The 27,750-nt window shown below is 41.0% G+C and overlaps 2 protein-coding genes across 3 annotated transcripts in view; both read right to left on the reverse strand.

Moving 5' to 3' along the window:
* The window catches only part of csnk1g2b (casein kinase 1, gamma 2b), a 32,234-nt gene extending 31,052 nt beyond the window's left edge, over positions 1 to 1,182 (reverse strand). For both annotated transcript variants that reach the window (XM_079267411.1, XM_079267410.1), the window contains exon 1: positions 1,050 to 1,182. The gene's annotated coding sequence lies outside the window, so the exon portion shown is untranslated. The remainder of the gene's footprint in view (positions 1 to 1,049) is intronic.
* An 11,483-nt stretch (positions 1,183 to 12,665) lies between these two features.
* On the reverse strand, positions 12,666 to 24,608 carry rexo1 (REX1, RNA exonuclease 1 homolog). The gene is made up of 16 exons (XM_079266715.1): positions 24,309 to 24,608; positions 21,941 to 23,775; positions 21,730 to 21,831; positions 20,629 to 20,830; positions 20,327 to 20,475; positions 19,989 to 20,126; positions 19,654 to 19,777; positions 19,392 to 19,517; positions 18,508 to 18,648; positions 18,256 to 18,369; positions 18,028 to 18,101; positions 17,434 to 17,544; positions 17,063 to 17,178; positions 16,756 to 16,894; positions 15,418 to 15,538; positions 12,666 to 13,694 (listed from the first exon to the last, which is right to left on the reverse strand). The coding sequence occupies exons 1-16, from the start codon at positions 24,496 to 24,498 to the stop codon at positions 13,606 to 13,608; spliced, it is 3,771 nt and encodes a 1,256-aa protein (XP_079122841.1). The 5' UTR covers positions 24,499 to 24,608; the 3' UTR covers positions 12,666 to 13,605.
* Positions 24,609 to 27,750: the final 3,142 nt, after the last annotated feature.

Raw genomic sequence — 27,750 nt, forward strand, 5'->3', positions numbered from 1 at the left:
CACCAACAAAAAAACTCAAATAGACAATGAACACTGGCACCAGATTGACAAATATTCTTCTCTCGTGGTAAAAAAAGATCTGCCTTTTAGAGTTTGTATTAATGCTAATAGCTAATAATGCTAACACTAACTGGCTTAGTAACATAATGGTAGCGGCTGTCATTTTACGCTAACAGTTAGTTTTGGGTGTTTCAAGGTAACCGCATCCTCTCTTTGATCGCACAACGTGTCTTTTACAATACGAGAATAACCTTCGACCAGTGTCATGAACCCAGGTTAACGTTACTATCTGGTGGACAAGGCCAGATACTGTGAAGCTATCTTATAGAGTTAGTTAGCTCGAGCTAGCTTGATATCTTTAAGCCTGTGCTACTATTTTCTATAACTAGGAAGAAACATCATTAACGAAGTAAATGAACATAGAGTAACGTTAGAAGTGTATCTTGACGTTGCTGCTAACGCTAAATAGAAATGTACCCTAGCAGTAATAAGCTAACCTAGCTAGCACCAGAAACACCGTTCCTCTTGGCCCAACGCCTGATAAAAAACACACCTTACGATATAACGTCAGCTAGTCTGTTTGCAACACTGTACCATAACCACACAAGCTATTAACCGTTAACGAAACCATGTCAATTGAACATGTCAAACCTGGACAGAACATAACATATTCATTGTGCAACATGATTAACCTGTTAGTTAGTAAATACTTAACGTTAATAAATAACGTCCCAAGCGACGTTGTAACTAATTAATGTCCCTAACTGGAGTAACGTTATGATACAAGTGGTAGTTGTTTCACCAAAGAGTTTCGTTTTCAGAGTTCAGATTCCAGCTATAGCCATTACCCTGACCACTGCTGGGCAACTCCTTAATGCTGAACAACCGACGGCAGCCTGGGATCTCTTACCGCTTAGCTCACTAGCTAGCTACTTAGCAAGCTAACGCTAGCACACGACATATTAGCACGAATGTTAACGTACCTCGGGACGGTGTCTTAAAAACAACGGTTATGAATACGTTTCTGTCGCCAAAGGAGAGCGGGTTACCTTTACATGTCAGCTATCGAAACGCAGTCGAAGTCATGGTTCTTCGTGTGTGGGTTTCGTTCTCATTGCGTTACTCTTGCCCTCAAGTTGCTATGATTTCGCTGTTGTCTCTTTAAGCCTATCTCAGCCGCCGATACCACGACAGGCACCGCGTCACGCCGGCTCAGTCTGCGCTACGCTGAGGAACGTGCGCAAATGGTTTGAGGAATACAGAAAAACATCAGGCGTGCGTATCTTATCGGGGAACTGCACCAAAACTGTTCGATTTAGTTGACATATTTACACTTCTAATATAACTGAGATAGACTGAAGATAAGATGGTGTGAAGACATTCAAACATCTACGACCTGGTAAATGTGTAACACAGTTATATGTTTATATATTTACCACAACTCAGGGGGTTATTGTCCTAAATATAATAATATCAAACATGATTCTGACATTTGTAGCCTATACTTAAGTGTGACCGCAGTCAATCTTTTGAGTCATCAGAGATCGAAGGAGTATTACAATGTTGTACTTAAAGTAATAATTTAGAAATACTCTGTTACAAGTAAAAGTAGTCCATTCATACGTTTACTTAAGTTAAAGTACTATTGGCTTCAAGTACCAAAAAAACTCATTATGCAGAATGGCCCATTTCAGAATTATGTTTATTATATTAGTGGATTGTAATAATGTATTAATGTTTGCATAAATTCAACAGTGAAAGGCGTGGCTCCATTTGAACTATTCTATACACTGCTGGGAGGCTTGTGAACTTAACTTGGGCATCACCAATGTTTTTCTCAATCCATGACACTACATTATAATATATTTGTTGATTATATTTTTTATTATTCATCTGAATGTAGTAAAGATTATTAAAGTCATAAAATAAATGTATTGGAGTAAAAAGTACAATTTTGAATTGTAGTGAAGTTAGACTATTAAGGAGCATAAAATGTGACTGTTGGGAAGACAAAACAAGTCATTTTAATATGTTTTCTTGGGCTCTGGGGAATGTTTAATGATCATTGTTTCACTTTTTTCCAACAGTTTATATACTCAATAAATCAAAATGTGTAAAAAATCAAAAGAAAATCACGTCATCTTAATTCCGCCGTTAATAAATGATAAAATTTAATCATCAACAAGTCATTTATCACAAAATAAAATGTCAGGTACAACAGATTTTATTTTACATTTCTATGTTGCAATAGTTACAATTAGGAACTTATCTGAAATGGTTTTACCATCATTATAACTGTGTATCTACTTGGCTGTGTAACCATTGAAATAATGCTGAAGGAGACAATGATATCTTTAAATGGTGTTTGCACTGCTGGTGATGGATTAAACAACAACCTCTTTCAAGCAAACTCACTGGCTAACTTAAAGCAACCTGTAGATGTTAGGAATTAAAGCAGACCCAAATTAGACCTGGAAGTATAGCTGCACATCCCTTCAGACAGACGGGCAGACAGTCAATAAAGCTTTCTAAATAAATTCACATTCTGTCTGTAGTCAGGTTTACACAAACAAGGCAGTAAGTGCTTCTCCCTCTCGTCTTTTCCCACACGGGGTTGCTTCAGGTGTACCTGAGTCCACGAGGAGCAGAGATCTCGTGCTGTTGGAGAGCAGGACTACAGTTGCAGCCGCAGGTGAGGGTGTGGCACAGCTTTACTGGAACAAGCAGTCAGAAGGGAGAGGCTACAGTTTTTAGTAACTGGCGATGGATGAACCTCCAGGGTGGGACTGTGCTGCTGTATGATGGGCCAGAACACCGGGGGAAGGCTGAGCTCGGTGGACAGCACTCCTAAAACGGGCTGGTGAGGCGGGTGGCTGTAGCGCTCCCCTGTCATGAAGGGGAAAAGTGGAGGAGAGTGAAGTCTGAGGGGGCACCGTGAAACATCAGAGTCTGAAGGAGCGAGAGGTGAGTAAACATCCCTCGTTTTATCCACATGAGGAGGAGGGCAGAGACGAGGGCGGATGCTTCTGTCAGTATGTGATGGGGTTATGTCCTTTTTGTCTTCGGTCCCGACCTCCTCCTGTCCCACCTTGCTGCAGTGGGACTCCAGACTGTGGTCTCGGGAGAAGGGGGAGCACCTCTGACCTTTACGAAACTTTGCCCTCCTGTTCTTGAACCACACCTGTATGAGCGAGAGTAAACAGCAAAGGTAGGCCTATGTTAACGTGGGTAGAAATGTAAAGGTAATACTGATAATGAAGGTAAAGACATAAATGAAAGCCGTTGGCAGTAATCTTTTTTTTTTCATGTGAGAAATTGAAAAACAAAAGAGCACATTTTAGATAGATGAGAAGTAGTTTCTATTTTCTTTCCCTCCTTAAAGTTACATGTCTGAGAATAAATATTAATATCGAAAGTTAAATGCAGCAGGGTTGTATTCGTGCTTTCCAGCTAAATGTTCACCTTAAATAATACAGTAACAGTATTGGTTTCAGCAGGTTTACAGGCAGGTGTTGGGCGTAGTGTGCGCTCACCTGAATGCGGGCCTCAGGCAGGTTGATGCAGACAGCCAGTCTCTCTCTCATGCCAACATCTGGGTACTGAGTCTGCTGGAAAGCTTTCTCCAGAGCCTGCAGCTGCGACACCGTGAAGGCCGTTCGGCTGCGGCGTTGCTTCTGCTGGTTGCCATATCGAGCCTCCAGAATGAGCTCTGGCAGGACAGGAAAAAACAAAAAGTCATCAGCAAACTATAGTCAGCAGCAAGTTCTCTTTAACTTTCTGTAATTAGGAGCATGGCAGGGAAGTAGTTTGCTTTTTTTCTTCCATATTTTGATGTTTTTCTTTCTTATCAGCGATGCAGTAAATATATTGACCTGATTTTAAAGTTTTATTTGAAAGAGTTTCCTATTTTCTTCTCTTTTCAGGCTCACGTAAATCTGTGAAGTATGACTTCATAGTAAGCTTTGCACAAGTGGAAGTTGTGCAGGTTGATGCCAGAGATATACAGTGTTGGAAGAAGTATAAAGATTCTTCACTGAAGTCAAAGCAGCAATACCACACTTTAAAAATACTCCATTACAAGTCATACCGTCATAATTTCACTAAAGTAAATAAGCATTACCAACAACATAATGCAACAAAATGCATTCATGTGTACTGCAATGCCAGTAGTGCACTTAGATCCTTTTAAAAATATATATTTTGACCTGCAAAATCTTTATTTGCAAAGTAACTATTGGGGAAAGAAGTACTTTTTACTTCAGTAAAAGTTGCAATACTACAGTGTGGAAATACTCTGTGACAAGTAAAACTCATGCATTCAAATGTTTACTCAGTACAAAGTACACAAGTATTGGGATCAAAATATACCTAAGTAATCTGTCAAGTAACTATGGAACTATCGCTCTCAAATAAATGTAGTGAAGTAAAAGTATTTGCCACTGAAATGTTAGTGGAGTAGAAGTACAAAGTATCAAAAAATGGAAATACTCAAGTAAAGTATCTCAACATTGTACTGAAGTAGAGCTACTTGAGTAAATGTGTTCGTTACTTTCCACCACATGTCCCCAAAACGAATCATTAAAGTTCCTGTTGTTCATAATCTATTGTTCATCCCTGTTATGACCACCAACCGGACACTGTTAACCCTCTCGGTAATCACAACATCCTTGTGTATTAATTAGTTACACACATTTTTAAACATTACACAGCAACATAGGTCTGGAGAAGAGAAAATCATTTTAAACTTCGATGACCCACCTGCCAGTCTCTCCGCCACAGAGAGGGTGTGCACTGTGGGGCTGGCTGCAGAGTAAACGTGGTACTGCTCCGCCATCTGGTGGTGCAGGTCGAACAGCATGGAGTGAACACCGTGGAGGGGATACACACCGCCACCGCTGGACGTCCCGCAGAAATTCAAGGAGTTCATCTCTAAGGAAGCAGAAAAACGTCTTTAACTTACCAACGTGTGTCTTTTCATATGGATAGCATGATAATATACTTGAGTACTCTCACACCTTAGGAAAAGTCTACTAAATGTTCTAAACGTGCTTATGGTGTTTTAGGTAAAGCACTTTGAATTGCCTTGTTGCTAAAATATGCTGCATAAATAAACTTGTATTGGCTGTTAAAGGATAAAGGGAGCACTTACTGCAGAAAGACTAAATAAAAAAATGTTATTATCTGTTAATTTTATACAATTGTTCGAATGAGAAGCCAACAATACACATCTACGACAGACCATTAGTTATTACTAGAGGGACTAACATTATCCCTCAGTGCTCCTTATATTATTATTATTCGGCTACTTGCCTCCTTTTCTCCTTCCTTGGCAAATCTTTATTCACTGTTCAGATTGTGAACGCTGTATTTTACAAGTTACTTAAAATTGGTAACAATTCAGTTGGGAGATTCAACAGTGTAAGTAAAAAAAACATTGTTTTATTTTACAAGAAGACCACATTTGTACACCTATTTTGCATCTTATTTCAATAAAAGCAGCATTTTTAACTCAAACAACAACAACTAATAAAACAGATTCCTTTTATATCCATCCAACAATTTAGACACAAAAATACAATTCAGAGATGAAAACGTCGGTAAAACCTTCAGTTTTTAGGGTCCTTGGCTGTTTACCTGAGATCCAGCGTGTGGAATCAAGGTGCACTCCTACGCAAAGAAATCAGAATCTGGTGAGCTGTCCAGTATTTCTTCGTCCAGTTTGGGCCTTAAATCCTCGCACACCAGCGCTCTTTGTCGTGGCACCAATCTAATTCTCTGAAACCATTCTCACCCACGACAATTTAAGAAGCATTTACCCAGGCTCCCCTCAGCCATTAGCCAATAGAAAGAAAGGTATTAGCCGGGATTAGGTGGGATGAGGGAAGAGGGAGGGGGTTGCAAGGAGCTCAAGTTTTTGAAACTATTGAACTTGAGAGATTTATGCCAAGGATCCCCCTATGAGCGAGCGTTTCATTCCCTCCCGTTAAAACAATTAAAACAATGCGGTCGGCTAATCTCCGAGGCAGGACAGATTCAAATAACAGCCTTTGATTGTGCTCTCCCTCCCAGTCCTCTTTCTCCCAGACCGCTGGCTTTGACAGTCTCCCCTCAGAGGGTTTTTTTTCTCTCTAAGGGTTTGTTTTGCTTACAGGCACCATATTTTGCCCATAAACTGTCACGGTGTGAAGTTAATCCGAACCTCCTCAATGAGAACTATTTCTTTAAAGATCCAGCTGAGCTCAATTAGAAGTCTTCCCAGGAACAGAAAACAGGAAAAATAACTGAACAACATGAAGTCCAACGAGCAATTTGTCATGAACACTTTTATCACCATCACTTCTGGTACATGGTGGAGAGTAACTGGGAGCTATTACTTGATTTAGTTACAGTTTTTAGGTTGAGTATTCTATTTTCTGCCACTTTATACTGCAAATTAAGTAATTTTACTAATTTAAATTGTACCCACACAACATTCATTTACATAGTGTAATGTAGTATATGCAGCTATAAGGGCATTCACCGTTTGTCAACAATTATAACTTCTTCTACTTTATAATATTCCAACTGTGTTTTATTCATTATCTGTTTATAAATCAGCCTCTGAGTCCACAGAAGGAGCAGTTGTAGACAAATACATTCAAAAAACATGTATATCTGCTTACAACTACAGTATAATGTGTTGTAATCCATTTATTAGATGTTTGTATACTGCTTATGAATACTCAATAGAGGGTTTGTAGTAAAATATTATGTTGTTTCTCAAATACTTGACTTATTTACAGTTTTTAAGTTAAGTATTTCCATGCCACTTTATACTTTTACTCAACTACATTCTGAAGGTAAAAACTTTTTACTATTTGACAGCTATAGTTATTGATTACTTTATAGATTCAGATTTGACATATAACGCTCATGAACTATGATGTATTGGTGTAAATTGTACTACCCAGTAGTAGTTAAAAGTTGCCGATCCATTTAGTGCTGTATAGCTGCACTGGAGCTTTTGATGGAGGACTTCTTGTCTGTGTTTACAAGTTGAGATGAGCCAACATGGACTTTAAAATGCTCACAAAAAAATGGAAACTTCTGCAATGACAACTGCCACCTCCATCTGTGATGGAGATCATGAAGATCATGTGATAAGATGTAACGCTCCAGAACAGCTACTACATGGATCTTGTCTACGATTATTTTGCTAATTAAAACACTGTTTATACATGAATGCATTGGTAATAATCTGCACTTTAAAATCTGACAACTCGATCGTAGTTAAAAATGTAGGAGACAGAAGTGCAATTATGAGTTTCAAAGTATATTTTCTTGAAGTTGGTTTAAAATGGAATAGTATTTACTAATTGTTTTAGTTTGCAACATTAAAGTAAACTTCCTGAGTGAAAAATTCCCTAAACTAATGTTTTGCTGCGAGTACAACATATCATTCAGTACTGCAGAGACGCTTCCCTGCGTTCAATTTCAGTTACATCATAAATAATAGTACATTCCTCCAGCCGATAAAGACACGGATCATTTTTGTATTAATAATCACAGATACACATGTGGGATGTCATGGCAGTTCTGTACTTGTGCACAAATATTCCTGGTTCACTTCTTCCTCTCAAACTGCTCAGACTTCCAAAATATGTGAAAATGTTTGTGCTCTTTTTTTCCACGTTTTTATTTCTTCCTCCTCCCTTTGCCGTTCTTGGCTGTCAAGCCATATTAGTGTCCGATAGAAATAAGTCATTTAGAAGAGGCTCTGTCGGCCAGCCCCTCAGCCCCACTAAAAGCTCCAGGATTAGGTCCCAGAGGTCTTTGTCTCTGCAGCCCACAGGATTAGGGGAGATTTACCGCGAGGAGAGAAAAAAAGTAGTTATTTCATGGCACTTTCATGATGAAACCTGGCCAAAGCTGTGTTGGCTGGGGGGATTAGAGGCACACAAAGAGTGTGGTTGTGTGTGACCCTCCCCATCCCAGAGCTGCCACCACTGACTCACTCAACGCCCCCTCCTCTCTGGATCATTTCCCCTTTCTATGGGCCAGGCAGGGCTTCACCTCCTACCCATCAAGACAACCAGGGTTCAGTCTAAATGGCCTCCTGTCATCCAAAATGTGCTGACTGACTCACTCTGTGAGCTCCAAACAACGCTAACATCGTATTCCTTTAAGGTAATCAGCAGTGTTGTAAAAGGCCCTGGTGCAGCAGGTCTAATCACCAGGATGTGAGTGTTTTGCATTAAAGACTTCGGTGCAGAGGTAACTGAGAAGTTACTGGATGCGAGTCCCTCCTGTAGTGTTTAAAACCCACTTAAAGGGAGTTATCCTGCTCTGAGAGGATCCACTTACACATGCATGGATTACAGTGAATAAAAGACAAAAGGCTGAGTCACATCACTGACAACAGTCTCAGCGCCGGGCAGGTGGAAACCCCGCGCCGGTTTAATAACTGTTGTCGCACAGCAAGAAAAGATGGAATTACAGTAAGAAAATGACAACTTGACTAGTGAGTGACTGTCAAAGCATCTCGTCTTCATCCCACGTGATGGCAAATAACATGAAGTTATTAAAGTTCAGCTAACAAAAGTCCTATCACATGTTTTCCTGTACTGCTGCAAACATTGGTTGATAACAGGTGATACCTTCATTAACAATGGTTAATAACTCATTTAACCATGAACAAGAACAACTCTCTGAAGTAAGAGAGTGTTCATAATAAACACTCAAAACTGCAGGCTTGATGAAAAAACCTCTTTGTTAATTACTTCCTAACTTTTTGTAAGTGTGGCCTTAATGACTTATCAGAAAGGGAGAAACCAACAAGTATTCATTAAAGGGCACCAACATTTATTACTGCATGACTAAATGGAAAGGATAAACAGCTGCCGACAACAACTTGGATTATGACTGATCTATTTATCAACCATTAAGAACGTTATAATTTATAAACATTTTAAAAAGAGTAGTTTATCAGAAGACGGTACCAAAAGCTGTGATGTCAAATATTTTGTTGGATTCAAAAGCCTCCAAAAAAGATCCATAGCCTGATATTGAATAAGCAAAACACACAAATTGACTCAATCATGGCTCGCAACTATCGATCATTTTCATTGTTGATTAAACTGACGATTATGTTCTTGAGAAATCATTTTGGCTCATCCCAGATTCATAAAGCCAAACAGTCCAGATGAAGATGTTTTCATCATTAAGTAGTTCATTATTAGAGGAGAATTAAAACAACAGCAAATGTTGTCATTTTAGAAGCTGGAACATTTGAATGTTATGGCCATTTGAGTGAGGCAGTTGAAGTAAATGAGGGGGGGGGGGGGGAGGGGGGGCAGTTAATCTTCTTCCTTTCTTCTTTTTTTGTCACTAAGAGGTTTTTGTTAATGTCTCCTGTTTAACAGATGTTTCAGAAAGCAGTCCTCCCCTTATGTTCAAGCTTTGTTTAATGACTTATCAATAGTGGAAATTTGTATTGACAAGAGCCTGTCAGGAGGACCTTTGTAGTTGTCAGTTATCTCAAAGGAAGGCCCCCCTCAGACACCAACTGGGTCGATCGGCATGCAGAACACAATTGAAAGGCCTTCGGGGGCCTCGATCATAGTCCGGGAGCATGTGGACCGAGGAGGGGAGAGCTAAAGGCTTCTTCATCGAGGGGAATCGATAGGGCCGGCTGGCCTTTGACCTGAGGGAGACAACGCGAGCGAGCGGTGGGTCAATCGGTCTTCTTAAGCCCCAGGATCAAGCTGTGAGGCCTGACACTGGCTATGACACACTCAGGGCTTAGAGTGACATTGACCCGGCTGCAAACACAGCAAGTACACACACAGAAATCCCAAACACACACACACACACACACACACACACACACACACACACACACACACACACACACACACACACACACACACATACGTGGCTGTGGTTCAGAGAGCAGAGTTTATTTTATTGATCTGAAATGAGTCTGAGAAACGCATTAGACTCTAATAATTCCCCCTTCATAAGACCTCAAGACTTATGACGCTGCAATTATCTTCTTATGATCTCCTGTGTAGCCCCTGGGAGCGCTGCAATAAGCAGCTCAATATGAATGAATGAATGAATTTTATTTATATTGCGCTTTTCACAGACAGTAGTATCACAAAGTGCTTAACAGAGCAGACATTTAAAAGCATAAAAAACACAATGTGACCCTAGGGTCAATAAATTATCTACACAGAGAAAATAAAAAAATAAAATAAAAAATAATAAAAAATAAAATAAAAATGTAAAACATATTTTAAGAGCAGGTCTAGGACATGGGTTTACTTTTACACAAACGCCAGCCAATATGAGGGACTGAGTAAAGATCAGACACTTAATTGGGCGAGAGTGCTATATATTAAAGAGAGAGAGAGGGGGACAGGACAGGTGGGTGTCCCGAGGGTCAAGGGCACCCAACGTGGGCCAGACTGGGGTGCAAGGGGTGAACTCAGACCAACAGAGAGAGAAAACAGACCCTGACCTGTTTAAGCCATCGTCTTTTCAGCCCCACCTTTTAAGACCCAAGGATAATACAAACTGTGTAAACAAAGATTCAGGTTTGAGCCTTATCCAAACTGAAGAGGAATGAAGTTACACGGCAGATAGGAGAGGAGCCATCGAGTGCAGGGAAGTATGGACACTAAATATGTGCACAAAAACAGACATTCAATGGCATGAAGTGCCCGTATTTATGCACACATTTAGCATTGACAATGTTATCACTTTTCCTCTTTTCTGTGTGTTATGACTCGTTTGTCCTTTTTACATGCATCATGTCTGTTAAGTCCTCTGTCTGAAGTGTTTTGATTGTTTGTTTGGGATAATATCATGATTCGTAATTATTATGACCAGGACAACCGTGACATATTTTCATATCGTCCCATTGAGTTTATTGTTACATCAGAATATGTCACCTTTAATCTTTCCAGAGCTGCAGATCAGTTGTTTAGGGATGCAACCGCTTGTGAACCTTTAAAATACCTTCAGAGGATTTGCTTCTTTTCTTTGTATGACAGTAAACTGAATATCTTTGAGTTTTGAAGTGATGCGTAGACAAAACAAGACATCTGAAGAAGTCACTTAAGATTCTGGGATATTGTAACGGACATTTCTCCATTTTATATTTAAGAAAATAAAAAAAAAGAAAAAAAATAGTTTGGAAATAAAAAAACATGTATCTGCAGCCCTAAATACCATGAGATGGAACTAATGATTATTCTTAAGCAGTATTTTCTTGATTAATTGCTTGGCCTTAACAATAACTTTTTAAAAATGCCAGATTTGGGTCTAAGGTGACATCTTCAAATGTCTTGTTTTGTCTGATTAAGATGTTCAAGTTATAATTATAGCAGAATAAGAAGACCAACAAATATTCCCATGTGGAAACCGCCTGATTGTTCCAGTCTGCAGGCAGTAAAGTGTTTATTTGCTCTGGCTCTTGCTGAGATAATGCAGCTCTTCATCTCTCAGCATGGGGCCAGTTTTGGAGCCCGGCCTGCAGCTCCCCGCCCCCTCCCCCCCCCCCCTCCGCCAGTCAAAGGTGATCACGGGGGACGAGAGAAAGAGGGGCACTGATCAAATTTGATAATGAAGACGACCCCTCTAAGCTGCTTCGCTCCACATGTTCAAAATCTCTGCAACACTCAATAAACACTCGGAAGCCCCCCTCCCTGTCACTGGAACATTGTGTAGGTATTGATCCCAGCTAACTGGCTCTTTTAATACCTGGGGTCTGTGGACCGGCCTGGGGAAATGCATACTGACATGTGACGGGAGGAGCTTAACAGGCAAACACACCGAAGAAAGGATGGGCCTCTCAGTTTAGCATTTCTCTCCCATTTTTTCTCAATTTACACATCTGCTGAAGAAAGGAGAATTACGGCCGCTGCACCTGCTGTTAAAAAGGGACATATAGACCGCAAGAGGCCCGGCACTGTACGGAGAAAAAGCTGTCACACTGTCAAAAACCATTTGTGCAGCAGAGGTGGAGGAAGTAACCAGATCCTTTACTGGAGCAAAAAGCAGCAATGCAACCGTGTAAAAATACTCCTAATAAGTCCTAAAATGAAAGTATCATCCCCAAAATGTTCTTTGAGTGTCAAAAGTAAAAGTATGTTTTATTCATTTTCAGTAAATTCTTAGAGCACTTCATTACATCAGCTGTTCTGATCAGAAGTCCTGATAGAAATGATCAGCATATTAGAGGACTTCCCAGCATGCACTGTTTGAGGGTTAAAATTCTCCGGTCGTTTTTGTTGTTAGTTACTTTTACATTTTAACAACTTTGAACTACTTCTTCACCCTGAGCTCAGTTAACGCACATTGCTAAGGCTGCAGGGGAACCTTCGTTAAGTTGAACCATCTTAAAATCGATGCTCTTGGGTAGTTTAATCTGTAACTGATACACTGATTAAATATTTAGTAGTTAAAATCTCACTGAGCCAAGTGACCAGTAACTAGAACTGTCAGTCATGAAACGTGAATACTAAAGAGAAGTACAAACATCTCAAACCTGTACAGTACTCAAATAAATCGACTTACTGCCGTGATGTAAAGACGGAGCAACAGCTTCTTTTAACTAATATCTTTTAATATAAAAAGATAAACAACCAAAAGTGAACAAATACAAAAGGAAACATGGAGTATTTACAGCACTCAAGTATTTTTCAGTCATTTGCAACACTAAACAGCAGAGACTAGCCGGTACTCACTAAATGATAATGGTCTGTAATTAATAACCCTGGACTAATTTAACAACTTAATGTAGGAATAACACATCATACCTGCCATCGCAAGGACTCCTGTGGATTCATTTCATGCAGTACACATGACACGGAGACACTGGTGGATATTGTGGCACTATTTTGTCTGAGCTATAAAATACAGTAATATATTCCATCAACTATACCAAATAGGTGGTAAGCAGAGCCTTTACATTTCTGCTGAGTGTCTTTTATATTATCAAGTATTATAGGATTAGTCAGGTTCGAGAGCCAACCAACAAAATGAACTCTATAAACGGAGCATCGGTGAGGAGAAAACAAGGTGCAATGTGAAAAACACAAGTGCCTTAACATCGCTGTGTTCGAGAGACAAAGACATCAATGCACTTAAGTGGAACGAAGAACAGGGAACATGTTATTTATTAGAAGTGAATGCTTTTAGAGTACAGATGAGGTGCCCAGACCTGGGCCCTATACAACACGAGCATTTCCATTGTGCAAATTAGGCTGAAGACACAGCCTGGTATGATATTAATCGCCATCCTCCAGCGGACAATACCCCGGCATTTTATGTAGTCCTTCTATAGAAAGGGTTTATTTATAAATTGTTTTGAGGCTTTAAAAGAGACACTGCTCAAAATAAACAGATATACATTTGAATTAACATTATTTACAACTGAAATACCAAATGAAAACTGTTAATTTGGGCTCCTATTGCTTTGACGGGACTGGCAGTTCTCCTGTTCAGTACAGTAGGACCGTAACTCTCTGAGAGCAGGTACGGGCCTCCTGAACATCTCAACATCTGTCCCCCCCCTCCCCCCCCCTTGAACTGAGGGAAGTGGAGCAGAGGGGTAAGGGGTCATCTTTTGACCTTTGCATCCTCCTTGAGCTTCCAGAACATCAGCTCCATGCAGGCAGACGCGTCCTCACTCGAGTCGTGGCCCTCCACTGGAAACACAGCAAGACAATCATTACTCTTGTACCGAAATACTGCAGCGCTGAACATGTAAAAAGCTACAGTCGCATTACAGTGTCCATTTGATAAATGCAGATAAAAAGGTAAAAGATAACATGAAGTACTACTACTTAGGTGGTGCTGTGAGCAATGCTAATATGCTGACGTTAAGCAGGTATAATTCATCACCATAGTTTAGCGTGTAAACATGAAGTGCAGCAGAGGCTGCTGGGAATGTTCTTTGCTTTGTCTTCCCTGATTATATAGAACAACTTGTGTCACAGCTACGGTTGGAGGATATGGAGAGGAAGAAATGAGGAAGGACTGGTAACACGGGTTAGGTTTCCAAAGAGACGGCTGCTGCTGCTGCTGCTTCAGGAATCTTTGACTCTGAAACAGTTTTCATTCGTCCTAAACAGACCGAAATATCTCAGGAACACATCAGGAGTAGTGACGGAGAAACAAGACTTTCTAAAACTTTTGAGACATTTCAGCAAATTGGATGTTAAACTGGGTTTTGACACTGTTGACGCATGAGGGACACCTGCTGGTGGCAAGGAGGCAGTGCAGTCGAACTTCAGTGGACTTCACTGCAATAATATTGCCAGCTGACGTAAGACAAGTTTATGAGATGCAGACAGTGGTCGACAGATGCCAAATACACGCAAGAACGATACATAAGTATTTCTGCTACTTTATACTTTTCAGATTCAGATACAAATATTGTACTTTTTTAGTAGTTTTTGTTGCTAGTTACTTTGCAGATTGACATTAATAAAACAATTAAAGTGATGATGTATTGTTCTAGATTAAGATAAGACTTTATTTATCTCTTGGTGAAATTTACAAGCTGCTCCGCAGCATATAAAGTAATCAACATGAGCTCCACCGTTACCAGCTGCAACATTAAAGCGATATAGCAGCTCACTTAACAGGACCCAGCCCTGGAACTTGTATTACTGGACGTCTTTGTACAGGATTTACTACATTACCATTACTGACCTGTGAGAATCCGTTCTTTTTGTATTTCTACTTACTGTCACAACTTTACATTTCCCCACTTAGAGCACCCGTTGTAGCCCCAACCACTCAAACGAGGAAGTCTCTCCCTTTGAATTTACTCTCCGAAGGTTTCTTCGATATTTTAGTTTTGGGAGATAGAGCTTTGGAATCTGCTGAGGCTCTTTGACGCAATTGTAAACCTGACATTCATTTGACTGTAATCTTTTGAAAACATAATTTATGTTAACTCGGCAGGTCTGAATCTCTGGGCTGTGCTTCAATGAAATGAGCTCAACCATTAAAGATGTACTGATGTTGACTGATCAGTTAATCTTTTGTTGTTTGCATGCAATCTGCCACGAGTCGATTACAAATGGAGATTATGTGATTATGCTGCTCAGCGGCCTGTTTGTGTAACTGGGGCCATGTTTATGTGACAGGGTGGATGAAATGCTGTAAGACTTTTAGCCACAAAACCAACAATATTTCTCCACAGTATTGGGACTCAAATGTCCTCGATTTCCCACTTATTTGAATCCTACAATTTTTTCATGAAATATTTCTATCCACATTAGCGTTGATAACAAAATATGAAATAACACATATTAGATATTTGAAATAGATAAACTCATATGCCACAAAAGCTAATGGATAATAAAACGTGTCTATAAAAGCAACAAAACAAGAGCTGCTAGCTCCGTGTGATTTTCCCACCGTTGTCCTGGATGATGCGTTTGAGGTGGTCGGCCATCAGGTTCCTCAAGGCACGTTTGTAGGGCAAGCCGAGGCGGTGAGGGAACACAATGGCCGTGTCTACGACCGAACTGTGGATCAGCTGGAGGCGAGAGAGAAGTTTACATCAAGAGGGTTTCTTTTATTTCAGCCCGGACACGTAACCAAAAAACACACTTTTCTCCCTTTAAAAACGAGAATGTTCCAGTCACCTCCTGATCGTAATTGAATATCACTGTTACCGCCCATTGCTCTGCTTGATTTGTAAAATAATAATCTCTTTATCAGAGAAAAACACCGGTGAAGACTTCCTTCCATTACAAATAGTCCACAGACGTTACTGAATGAGTATTTGTTGGAGCCGTGTATTATTTTGGCTGATTTAATAAAGAATTAAGTAAAGCCTGGACATTGTAGTAGTATAGACAACAGTATCGTCCATATCTGCCTTTTAGTTTAGTTACTCAACAGGTATTGAAACCACACGTGTTTGGGAGATGGAGGGAAAGGCAACTATTAAAACTTTTGTGTTTTAAAATTGAAACGTTGTCGGTTAACTCCATCATGTTCGGTAAGATCGTACTATTTGTTGGAGTAATGTAGTTTGAGTAAATATTTAATCTGCAAAATACTTTTTGGGCTAAAAGTAAATAAGGATAAATAAACATGATATAAAATACATTTTATATACACATGTAATTGTACTACACTGTATATGTTCTCACATACCCCTTCATATTTATACTGCGGTCCATACTGTATAGATCTGACCGAGTGTATACTTCATATTATACCTCCAGCTGCATACATTTTCCGACTAATGCGATTACTTGTACTTATACCTGCAGTATATATTTTGCCTACTGCAACAGCTTCACATGTTCAAACTGTATACTTATATATTAGCGTATTCATATCCATCCCTTCCTGTATAGTCCTAGTACTACCACTATACATATGTCCATCACTTTGAAATTTACTGCGTTTTGCACAGGTACTATACTGTTGTCTCAGTACTTGTACACTGTGCAATGACAATGAAGTTGAATCGCGTCTATAATCTATATTTTACAAGAACAAAAACTTGCCTCACACATGTTTAAGTATGAATCAGGCCTTTACCTAATTAATTCAAACAATTCATTGTCTTTTTTGTGAAGTAAAGAGAAAAACAAAGGTGTGGTGCAAACTGACTGACAGGCGGAAACTTCTTTGTTCGTCACCAGAGCAGTAAAAGGCAGCAGAGAGGAACAAAAACGGCATTGTCGGAAAAGCCGCCATTGAATGAATCACTTAAATAAGAACGAGGAGCCGCGTTACCTTCAGAGCGAGGAGATCGCTCTCCAGACTGTGTCCCAGGAGGATGGACTCAGCACTGAACATACTGAGCAGCACGGCCTGAACATCTCTCAGAGTGATGGTGGCGCTCTCCAAGTCCTCCTCCGTCACACCCGAAAATCTGCAAATTACATTCGAGATGCACAGTATATATACTGCGTTTAAAACACTGCGACCGTTTCCAAGACACATTTAGGACAGGGGTACAAACTGCCAACCACGTTCATCAGCAGTTCAGTTCAATAGCAGACGCGAGCCGTGCAGCATAGAGCGAAGGAGACAAACTCACCGCGTGTTGTAATCGACCACTTTGCTTTCAGGTTTTACAAATGTATCGTAGATGACTTTCAACTCGGAGTCGACGACGGTCACCCTGGTCAGCTCCAGGCCCTGCTTTGTGTAACACTGTTTCAGAGGAGAGAAAGAACAAGTTCATGCGACAGAGAGTACAAAATGTAATAAAAGTTGTGACACAAAGTGGCAAATTATTGGTTTAGTCTTAAGTTTACTCATGCTGTAACAAAAGACTGAGCGCCGAGCGTCTCCCAGTCTCATTCGTATTACACTGGCCTATAATAAATCAAATTCTCAAATCACATACAAGGTGGTATTTTAAGGCCAGAGCTGCATTCAGCAGACATAAAGCTCCGTCTGACTCACCATCTCACAGTCCAAAGCAAACACCCCTCCATTGCCATCTGGTGGTAGCGCTTTACTAAACGTTGTGACGTAGCCATTGAATGACTCTTTACGCCCGTCCTGAACATGTTGCTGCGGGAATAAGACGTTTCTTAAGTCTGGGGATGTTTTTAACATTTTTTACAAAATAATTAAATATTAATACATTTGCATGAAATTCCTTAAAAACAAGTAAGCAGCCGTTTTATTGTAGGTATCCTGGAAGTGCTTGATTTGAAGTTTCAAATCAAGTTGTCTTCAGTAAAAAAAGACGCAGCTAATCACTGAAAGTTACACAAAACACTGACTTCAATGCAACACCCGTTGTAAACGTATCACAGAGAAAAACATAAAGCCTTGAAGGGGAAAAACTAAACAAAGATAAATCAACATCTCTGACTGTTTCAAAAACAAACCAAACGTCATGAGCTTCACCAAACAGGTCTTTACTGCGTGATGGAAATGGCATGTTGTCTACATTAGCCCACTAAGCCGTGACAGAAGCATACAGTCCATCTGGCTCCCCAACATGTAAAGAAGGTAAACTAAAAGCTGTCGGCTTGTAAAGAATGATACCTTGCAAACTTGGCAACCTGGAACACCGACAGCCGCAGCACAGCAGCTGTAGTTGGTCTCCCAGCCTCCCGCGCCTGACAGAAAAAACAGGAAAGAACAAGGTGGACAGATTGAGGCAAATAAAAGAGGAGAAAAGGGGTGGAGAGTTAAATATGGCAGTATGAACTACAAGATGAGAAAAAACTAAATTTGCCCTCATAATATCATCACAAACGCAAACAACCGTACCTTTATTTCTGCGCAATCGTCCCCAGTGAAAGCTACATTCCTCTTTCCGTACACAGTTGCCATTGACGTTGATCTTATACTCGGCTCCACATCGACAGCACACCTTGTTTAACGCTGGAAACACATTACGTCGTGTCAGTTGAGAGTCAAATGAATGCTCGATCACATGTAAGTTAATATATAATTCAGTATTGGTCATTAAGAGATGGGCGAGAGAGAGAGAGAGCGCTGTGGGGTCATGTAGTCGCTCACGGTCTGTGGAGGTCTTTTTCTCCGGGAGGTTGTATATGACGGCTTTGCCGGTAGCCTCGGGGTTTGTTCTCGGGTATCCGTGCTCCTGGAGCTGCTCCTCCGTCATCAAGTACGCCTGCAGCTTCCTGTACAGTGTGGCTCCTACAGTGAGACACAGCAGCAAGTTAAACTAAAGTCGTCTTTGTACAATGAGGTGTTAAAACTGGCACAATGTGAAGAAAGGCACAGAGGATGGAAACGGGTGGGGGTGGCAAACAGAAAAGAGTACGTAACATACATACGTTACAGCTTTAGACACGGCCTGATAAGATGTCGTGGTCCACATTTAACTACTAGAATCTAGCGCTGCAACTAAGGATTCCTTTCATAATGCATTTAATATAATGTTTGACCCAGATGTTTTCAATACGGCTACAATTAACGAATATTTCTATTATCCGTCGAATAATAATTATCGATAATGCTGATCACTTTCAGTTGACCAATCGACTTCTCGTATCATCTCTAGTTTTTGATTAACAATAATAATATTAAAATGTGAATCATACTAATCAACAGTTCTTTCAGCATTGCTACAGTCTTGTAAACATGTTCCCTCTGACGTGAGGGTCGTGGGGAGTTTGCTTCTGTAAACAGGACCTGGAGTTGTTCACATGGTTATTTGAACAGTTACACTGTTAACTGTCTCCACAGGCTACAGGCCACAAAGGCTCTTTCAGTTTCTTCTATTCTGATTTTATCAGGTGACTGAAGAAAAACAGAACGAAAGACATAAAAACATGTCCAAAAAACATGCTCATAACAATTCCAGAGAAAGAGAACTGAAAACAGTGAAAAGACGATTCATCTTGTCATCTTGACTGAGAGAGACAAACCTAACTTACCAGTGAGCTTCTCCTCCAGCTGTTTACCCATCCTGTTGACAGTGAAGCTGGTTGTAGCAGCATGACGACCTCCGAGAACTTCTTCGTGGGACTGAGCCCTCCTGTTGGAAACTAACGCCGGGTCCTCTGCAGAGAAACACACACGAGTAAACACACTGAAATGCAGCCCAACGAATACATAAAACTACATAAAAGCATCATATACATGTTGCCTAAGAGCAAAATACGATGTGTTACTGCACAGGGACTGAGGGGGGCATACTGGTGACAGGCGATGTAGAGGAGCTGCTCTTGCTCCGGAGCTTCTTCAGAGCGTTGACCGCTACGTTGAGGTAGATGTTCTTACTGCTACTGCGCTCATACACCAGCTTCTCCTCGTCAAGTGCCTGAAACAGTAAAAGCTTCCGTCACTGTCAAAACCACAACTTGTTCAACTGAAGCTCTTGTTGAACGTCCTCCTGCATTCAAGACTGGGTGTGATCGGAGCCTGCGGCGTTTCACTGCATAAAGAAGCATTTTCAAAACTGCTACTAGACAAGGTTTGTAAGCCTTTAAAAAAAAACATCCAACTCTGGGTGAACTGGGTGTTAATCTTACCATTTGGAAGGCAGCGTCATTTGATGGGCAAAATTTGACACATTCATCGATGAAAGTGTTGAGGTAGCGCTGGCGGACATTGTTGGGAACTTTGGCCCCAAACTCAATCGGGATGATGGGGCGCTTAATTAAACTACTCTGAAAAGGTCAAAACAGAAAGAGAACATTTGGTGAATGAGAAGGTACATCACCTCCAACTCAAGCAAACATTTATCTTTAGCGAGGCGGCCAGTTCACTATCAAGGTTATGCAGGGAGGGATGCGCAGACTCAACAACACAAAGCAAATATTTAGAAAAACAACCAGCGGCAGCGTTGCATTATGTGCCCTGTGGATACCTTCATGGTGGGTGTGTGCGCCACCCTCCTCGGCATGACTGTGGACATAGTCTTGGGCAAGATGCCAGCGATGGTTTGGGCTTTGACCCTCTGCTGGGTCTGGCTGGGGGATAAAACTCGACTGGCAGCTGGTTTAACATCTGCAAGACCTGATCAGACACACACACACACACGACTTTCTACTTAAACAGTCAAAATAGTTCCGCTAAGAAATGATCAAGGGAAAGCAATGGTATACTTTGGTAAAAACAGAAACAAAAGCTGAATCCTGCCACAATGTAGAACGGTGGAGACACTCGTACTTGTTTTGGAGGATGGCGTCTGTGGGCTGGAACGGTGAGCTATTCTCTTCTTCTCTCCTGAAGAGGCGCTGGAGCTCTGCGAGGCCACTTTGACTGAAGCAGAAATCTGAGCACATTGCTGCTGAGCCATCTGCATGCGCTTGTAGCAGACCTCCTGGGCCGAGAGTCTCTTGTACTGTTGCACCACGGTCGTAGAGTCGGCCTGATAAAAACACAAGCGCGTTAAATCAGAGAGTGGCCGCTTTGTTCTTAATACAGAAAGTATGACGCTGAAGGATTAAGTCCAGTTGTTCTTTGGCTTCCGGCACTAGAAATGAAGTCTGTGGAAGGACCAGGCTATATTTGCAATAATTACCAACAAATTAACAGTTCATTTATGATCAGTTATGAAACACACAGAAAACTGGTCTTCAATACATAACCTGAACTCTTGTGAATATACCTCAAAATGACGTGGCGAAAAACGAATTCCTTCAATGAAGCTGCCGTAGACAGGAAGTCCAGAAAGGCCACGCGTGTCATCAAAAGAATCCGTAGAAAAGATAATCAGACCGCCAAATACCACAGCTGATTGTTCAGGAAGCACAGACGATTGCTTACCGTCACACCAGATGGTCTATGTAAATAGTACAGCGTGTACGAGTGGAAATCCACAACCACATCCTACCAAGCCAACATTGTCAGATTGTTCTTTCGCTGTTTACTTCCTGGTTTGTTTTAATGTAACAACCTGTGATTAAATAAAACAGGGTCAACAGGTTGTTGTAGTAACAAGGGGAGGTTTTTTTTTTCTTTGCTGCTCCTCCTACCTCTAGCTCGTACGTGCATGCTCGCAAAGACAGGAAGTGAGTTTTCAACACATCGACGCTGAAGAACAACAAAGCTTTTGTAGATTGATTAAGTTAAGTTCCATTTTGTACATTCCCCTGTGAAGTTTGTAAACGATTACCGTTCTGCACACAAACTGTTTGAAGTGATGTTATTGATCGCTGTATCCTGTGATAAAAGGGATATCGTGTGCTCAGCTCCTCCTGACCGACTTAAGCTGCCTCATTGAAGGACAGAGAAGGACCAGGTGATGTTAAAAGGTGACAAACTTACACTTCCTTTGGCAACCAAATGGGAGACTCTCTTCTTTTGCCCGGGAAAGAGAGTGGTTAAAGTGCTCTCTGTGCTTCTCTCCTCCTCTGAATGCCGAGAGGACTAAAAAAGGGCACAACAAAGCATGTTTAACTGGCATTAGCAAAATATGACAAATAAAAAAACATGATCGAGACAACTTAAGTGAAAGACTGTGGCAAGACAGAAATACCTGTTTCGTTTGCCTTCCCTTGTCTTCTGTCTTCACATCCTTGGATTCGTTGAAGATCCGCAAACACTCCTCCATGGGATCCGAGTCAAAGTCCAGATATTCCTGGAAACTAGAGAAGTCGATCGCGACCTCGTCGACCTCGTCGTTGCCGGCCCCGCCGCGGTCACCCTCGTCGTCAGAGGAAGACGGCGTCAGCTCGGCCGCTTTCCTCTTGTTCAGACGGCCCCTCTTTAAAGCGTCGGCAGACTTTCTCACCAGCACTTCTTCGGGTTCGTCGTCGTCGTCGTCATCCACCACTATCGGTTCCACCTCCTCCGGGCTCTCATCTCCAAATAGATCAACATGGCTGAGACTCGGACCTCGCCGTTTCCCATTTGATGAGCTCATGTTTTGCTTCACCTTGTCTTTACGGTTTGCAGAACTCCCTTTAATGTTACTACTGCTGCTCCGACCACTTTTATTCATTTTCTTTGCATCCTTTTCTCTTTTACTGCTATAAAGTTGACCATTTTTGTGTTGGCCGTCCTTGTACTTGCTTTGTTCCTTTTGCTTCTCGAATATCTTGGGTTTCTTGCTTTCCCCGGCACCATTTTCTGTAACTTTCTCTCGTTTACTTGAGTCGATTTTTACTTTTTCCACAGCTTTGAACTTACCATCACTTCTCTTTTTGTCTTTGCCTTCCCCCTGAACTTTATCAAGTGTCTTAACCGTAACATTGTTTTTCCTATCGTCTCTTTTTCCATGACTCTTGTTCTCCTTCTTTGCATAGTCCTGGTTTGAGTTCTTAATTGACCCTTTGTCTTTACTGCTGCTACTTTTACTGCCAGTCGTTTTGTTCGCTTCCTTTCCAAGTTTATGCACTGTCTCAGATTTGTCACTTTTCTCTTGGCGAGTTTTACTAGCCACCTTCTTTTTCTCTAAGCTGTCCTTTTCTTCCATCTCTCCCTGGACATCTGAGTCCCCGGCCAAGTCCTCTTTATTCCTCTGTGTCAGTGCATTTAGCTTACTTTCAGTTCTTTTTTCTCTCTCCTTCCTCACGGCATCCCAAAGTGACCCACTGTTGCCTTTTCTCTGCTGGAGACTGCTAAGCAAGGCGGGTCGATACTCTGTTCCAGAGCTCTCCCCATCAGAGTCAGAGAAAGTGTACTTTTTTGAGTCTACACTGGGCTGCTGCGTTTTGGTCAACGCGACAGCATACTCCTCGTCTGACACATCCGACATTTTGTGCGTCTTTCTCCGTTCCGTCTTAACAGCTTGCGCGCCCCGGCCCTTCTTGCTTTTCGCGGCGATTCCTGCCGAGTAGTTGGACAGCGGATCGTACTCCATATCTGTAGATGGTTTTGAATTGTCCACCGTGTATTTGCACTTTGAGGAGGATGTGCTGTTCGAGTACTTTGGACTGCGGGGAGGAGAGGGGAGTTGATGCGCGCGTGTCCGAGATAAAGGCTTTCTCACTGAAGTAGGAACGTATTCCATGGAGCTACTATTGTTCCCCTTGTTGTCTGAATCCAGGGTATACTTACTGCAGCCGGGGGGCGGATTATAACCTCCAGATGTCATCTGATAACTCCCAGGGTCATAAGCCATGTGTGAAGGTGGTGTTTTACTTTTAACAGCATCGGGTGGAGACATTGTTTTACTCTTGCTGGGATTGTATGGTTCATCCCCAATCCGAGAGAGCTTCCTCTTCTCCCTCTCCACCTCGCTGCGCACCTCCTCGATGGCCTTGTTGACCAGGTCCAGAGCGCCACTGAGGTCTCCCGAGGCAGCAGGCTTTCCATTCTCCTGCTCCTGGGGTCTCACAACTTCTGGGTTGAAGGGATCATAACCGTGTTCTGCAGGAATGCACGACAAAAAGTCTTAGAAAAATGTACCAATGAACGGTTCACTTACTAGCTTTTTGGGAGCTTTCAACTAGAGTCAGGTAGCATTGCTGCACTTCGGTGTAATAATGCTACCTGACCTGTAGGCCCAGGACACTTCACTCTCCACCTGATTTATTCTTTTGTATCTGTGTCAAAGTGTCTCAATACACTATCATACATGTTGGTGTATAAATGATCTGGTACTTTCTGTTGTTCATGCTACGTTCAGTATCTAACGTTAGCAGATGTTCATAATGTACATAGTAATAGGTAGTAATTCTTAATATCTGTTGCTTTGACACTTGTGTGGACTAAATACATCTTGTACTGCCTTGTTAAACCTCAGTTTACAGCAACCATGGGGAGAACTTGTAAAATGCATCAATTGTATTTTTCTGTCCAGAAAGGAACTTCACAGCAATACACACACACACACACACACAGCAAGAGCGGAGATAAAGTAGTCAAGTGAATTCAGGAGTCCGTTGAAGAATACTCAGCACCTTTCTTGGCGGAGTGAATGTCTCTTTGCTTTTTAACATCTGCTGGTCCTCCGTAGGACGCCCGTCTCTGCTGGCTGTGCCTGAAGTGGCAGTACGGTCTGTTACACCCATTGCTGCTTCCTTTACCCTCGGTGTTTTCCGGGTAAAAAGGGCAGTCGATCCCTCGGAAGAAGCCGGTGGATCTCAGCATTGTCCCCAGACGTTGCTCTCATGCCCGCATGAACACGCTCGGCCGCTTTCGTCGTAGTTTTCGTCGTACAGCAGGAGCTTGATTGAAGAAGCCACGGAACAATAACAACGTCCCTACGGTGCCATGTTGGATTGGTTGGAGATGCGAAAGCTCGCGAGAGTTCACACGTGTCGCGCTCCTTGACGTCACAGATCGTAAACGGTGAATGGTCCATAATATAAAAACGTAACGTTACAGAGTTTACTCAATTGGATTCCAGACCGCCCAATAGTTAGCTAAATAAATGTAATATTGCTACTTTCAAACATAAAACATTGACTCCTAATGCGATGTGGATGTGTTTTATAGTTAATCCCTGAAGATTTAATTTCCTCTCTTCACTTTATTCAGATCTCCCTTGCTGACCTTCTACTAACTATGAGCTCAGTGTTCACATTACCAGAAACGTGTGGGCAACACATTGTGAAACTATTTCTAAAAGTCAAGGCTCAGCCAGCTTTGCAAAATAAGAGACAAGTTTTTCAACATTTTATTTCACAGGAATCCATGGATTGGGTTGGTCTTGTAGTTGTAGAGTCAAACGGTCTGAACAGATGAAGAACTGAGACACTTGCATATGTTGATAGGACTGGACTGTTCTCAAAGCAAACATTTATGACATGTCAGTAGGAAACTGTGTTTTTAATAACATTTCAGAGGCTGCATCGTAGTTAAGTGAGGCCCACGTTAACGTGTCCTTTATTTTTTAAATTGACATTTAATTAACAGGTCGGTGAATCTTCCATTGTACACCCGATGGCCCAATTTCCAACTGTAGTTACTGAATAAGATGTTTTATAACCAATGAGGTGATGGCTGAAACAGACTGAAGACAAAGACATTAAAAAGACAGCATCAAAGACTACAGTACATGTAGGCATGCAATACTGATCGTATACATTCCTGACACGAACATGCAGAGCAGCAATGAGACAAAACAGTCATGTTGAGATCTCAGTAAATATGTTAACTAAAATAGTGATATTACAATAAATAAAAAATCTGTTTGAGCTGTGCTTCTCCTACAACAAATCAAAATGTCTGCCATGGAAAAGGTCCATCAATGGGATTTTAACAGATTTGCCCTTTATCACTGAGAATTTAAAAACATTTACGTTTTTGCTTCAAGCAGCTAAATACAGCTGCAAATAAAACCAAATTCCTAAAATATCAAACTACTCCTATAGAAATGAAGGACACATTAGCCATTTCTTTAACTGCTAGAACTTGAAACAAGCAAATCTTTTAAAAATAACTGACCTTCAGTAAACAAATATTAATAGTGAAAAAGACTAAAACGTCACCACTTTCGTATTTATCCAGGCAACAACATTTATCTCCTTTGTTGCCTGTGATGAAAATAGCAGATGTCCTGACAGGTAGTTAGAAAAAAAACATTTTAACTCAAATGCTCCCTGCAATGCTCCACGATACCTACCTCCAGCTCGACTCCCAAACCTCACACTAACACGTGATCAGGCTTTTTGTGCCACAGTCCTGATCATCATGGCTCTCAGGTGTGCTGGTAATCAGTGACGTAATGATCGGCCCTCTTTCAGCCAGTGAACGCTTGTCTTCAAAAGTCAACTCCACAAACACCTCAGGGAAGTTTTATGAGAGCATCAATTGGACAGTTAAATGTTTATCTTTTAATGGAGACAGTTCCACAAAGACGGACTGAATGGTGTACCACATATTGCTATTTTCAACTCTTGTTAAATTGTTCATCAATAAGAAATATCTCAAATTATTGCACTCATAACTATCTTTTTTATAGAACCTCTGATGTATAAGTTTGGTCTTTTGGATAATGGTGGTGTATCTGCTTTTTTTTTTTGCTTTTGTTTTGCTGCTAGTAGTGCAGTAATTACGTTTTTTAAATTTAGTAAAAATGCTCTCGCTGCAGAGATGTCCTGGGGAATTATCACTCCCTCAAATTGGACTATCAGTCAAAAATAATTTCAATAAGATCTTTTTTGATTGTTCAGCCCAACTTCTGACATCACTATTTGTGGGAAGCCTAGTATGAAAAATAAATAAAAAGAGAATTTAGTATCACATTTTTAAAGACTGAATACATCTGTGCATTTAGCTGAATGTTGTACGGTTGGAAGTTTCAATCTCAAATGTAGAAGCAGACAGAATGATAAGAAAACAGAAAACCCTGGCAATCCATTACTTCAAACACAGGATTCATTTCATAAAAAATCTTCTAACGTTGACATGTCACATATTAGGAAAACCACAGGTGTAAATGATATATTTAATGAGACTCACAGTCACTTAGCTTACTGGCACGCTTGAATATAAGGGAGCCATCGTTAGTGACACCTGTGTCTCTCCTGCGGTGTAAGAGTGTCTGCGGTGAGAATATCCTGGTGCAGGCATGCAATCAACCTCAGTGCGTGAACACTGTACTGTTTCTCTCAGGCATGACGAGATGAAAAGGAAAACCAGGTAAACTGCAACGCTTTACTTCACGCTGTTCTTGTCATTGCCAGACGGTGTGTGGCATCAGAAGAATTTAATAATTTAACCGGGTGAAGTTCACAGAAAGACATTAAAGCTACCACTGAGACTGTAAACTCACACTGACCGTTCTACTTGAGGCATTGGTACACGTTGAGCAAAGCATCCTCTCAGACACCGAAGCAGCTGCTCAACTGACTCAACTATTCCTGAAAAATATTTGGTCATATTTAGCTAAAACCGAGACTAAATTAAAGTAATACTAGCGTCCAGCCTGACTATTTCTTTCCTTTTTAAAAAATGTGCTAACTTTAACTTCCTGTTACTGGGATTGTATTGGTATATCACAATAATAATAATAATATAATTAACACATTTTGTTTAGCACGTTTCTTACATCAGTGATAACTTAAAAAGGAGATCAGGAGTAAAACCAAATGTAGTTAAAAGTGTAAAAACACATCACGATATGTACCAAATTAGACTGAGTTAGAATTTTAAACAGCACTACGTCAGTGAAGAGCTCTATTTTATGAATAACTTTGTTCATACACGCAGCGCATAAAGAGATTTCACTTGACCGCGTTCAGATCTGAGAATTTAATCTCACATAAAATAGTTAATTATAACCAAGCACCAAAGAATGTTCTTTGCAGTGTGTCGCATCTGTGGGAAGTCTCCGCTGGAGGGAGACAAACGCACGTGACGCCCATCGCTCATGTCCTCTGGTGCTTGTACAAAAAA

Source organism: Melanostigma gelatinosum (assembly GCF_949748355.1).
Source record: "Melanostigma gelatinosum genome assembly, chromosome: 4".
Taxonomy (NCBI): Eukaryota; Metazoa; Chordata; class Actinopteri; order Perciformes; family Zoarcidae; genus Melanostigma; species Melanostigma gelatinosum.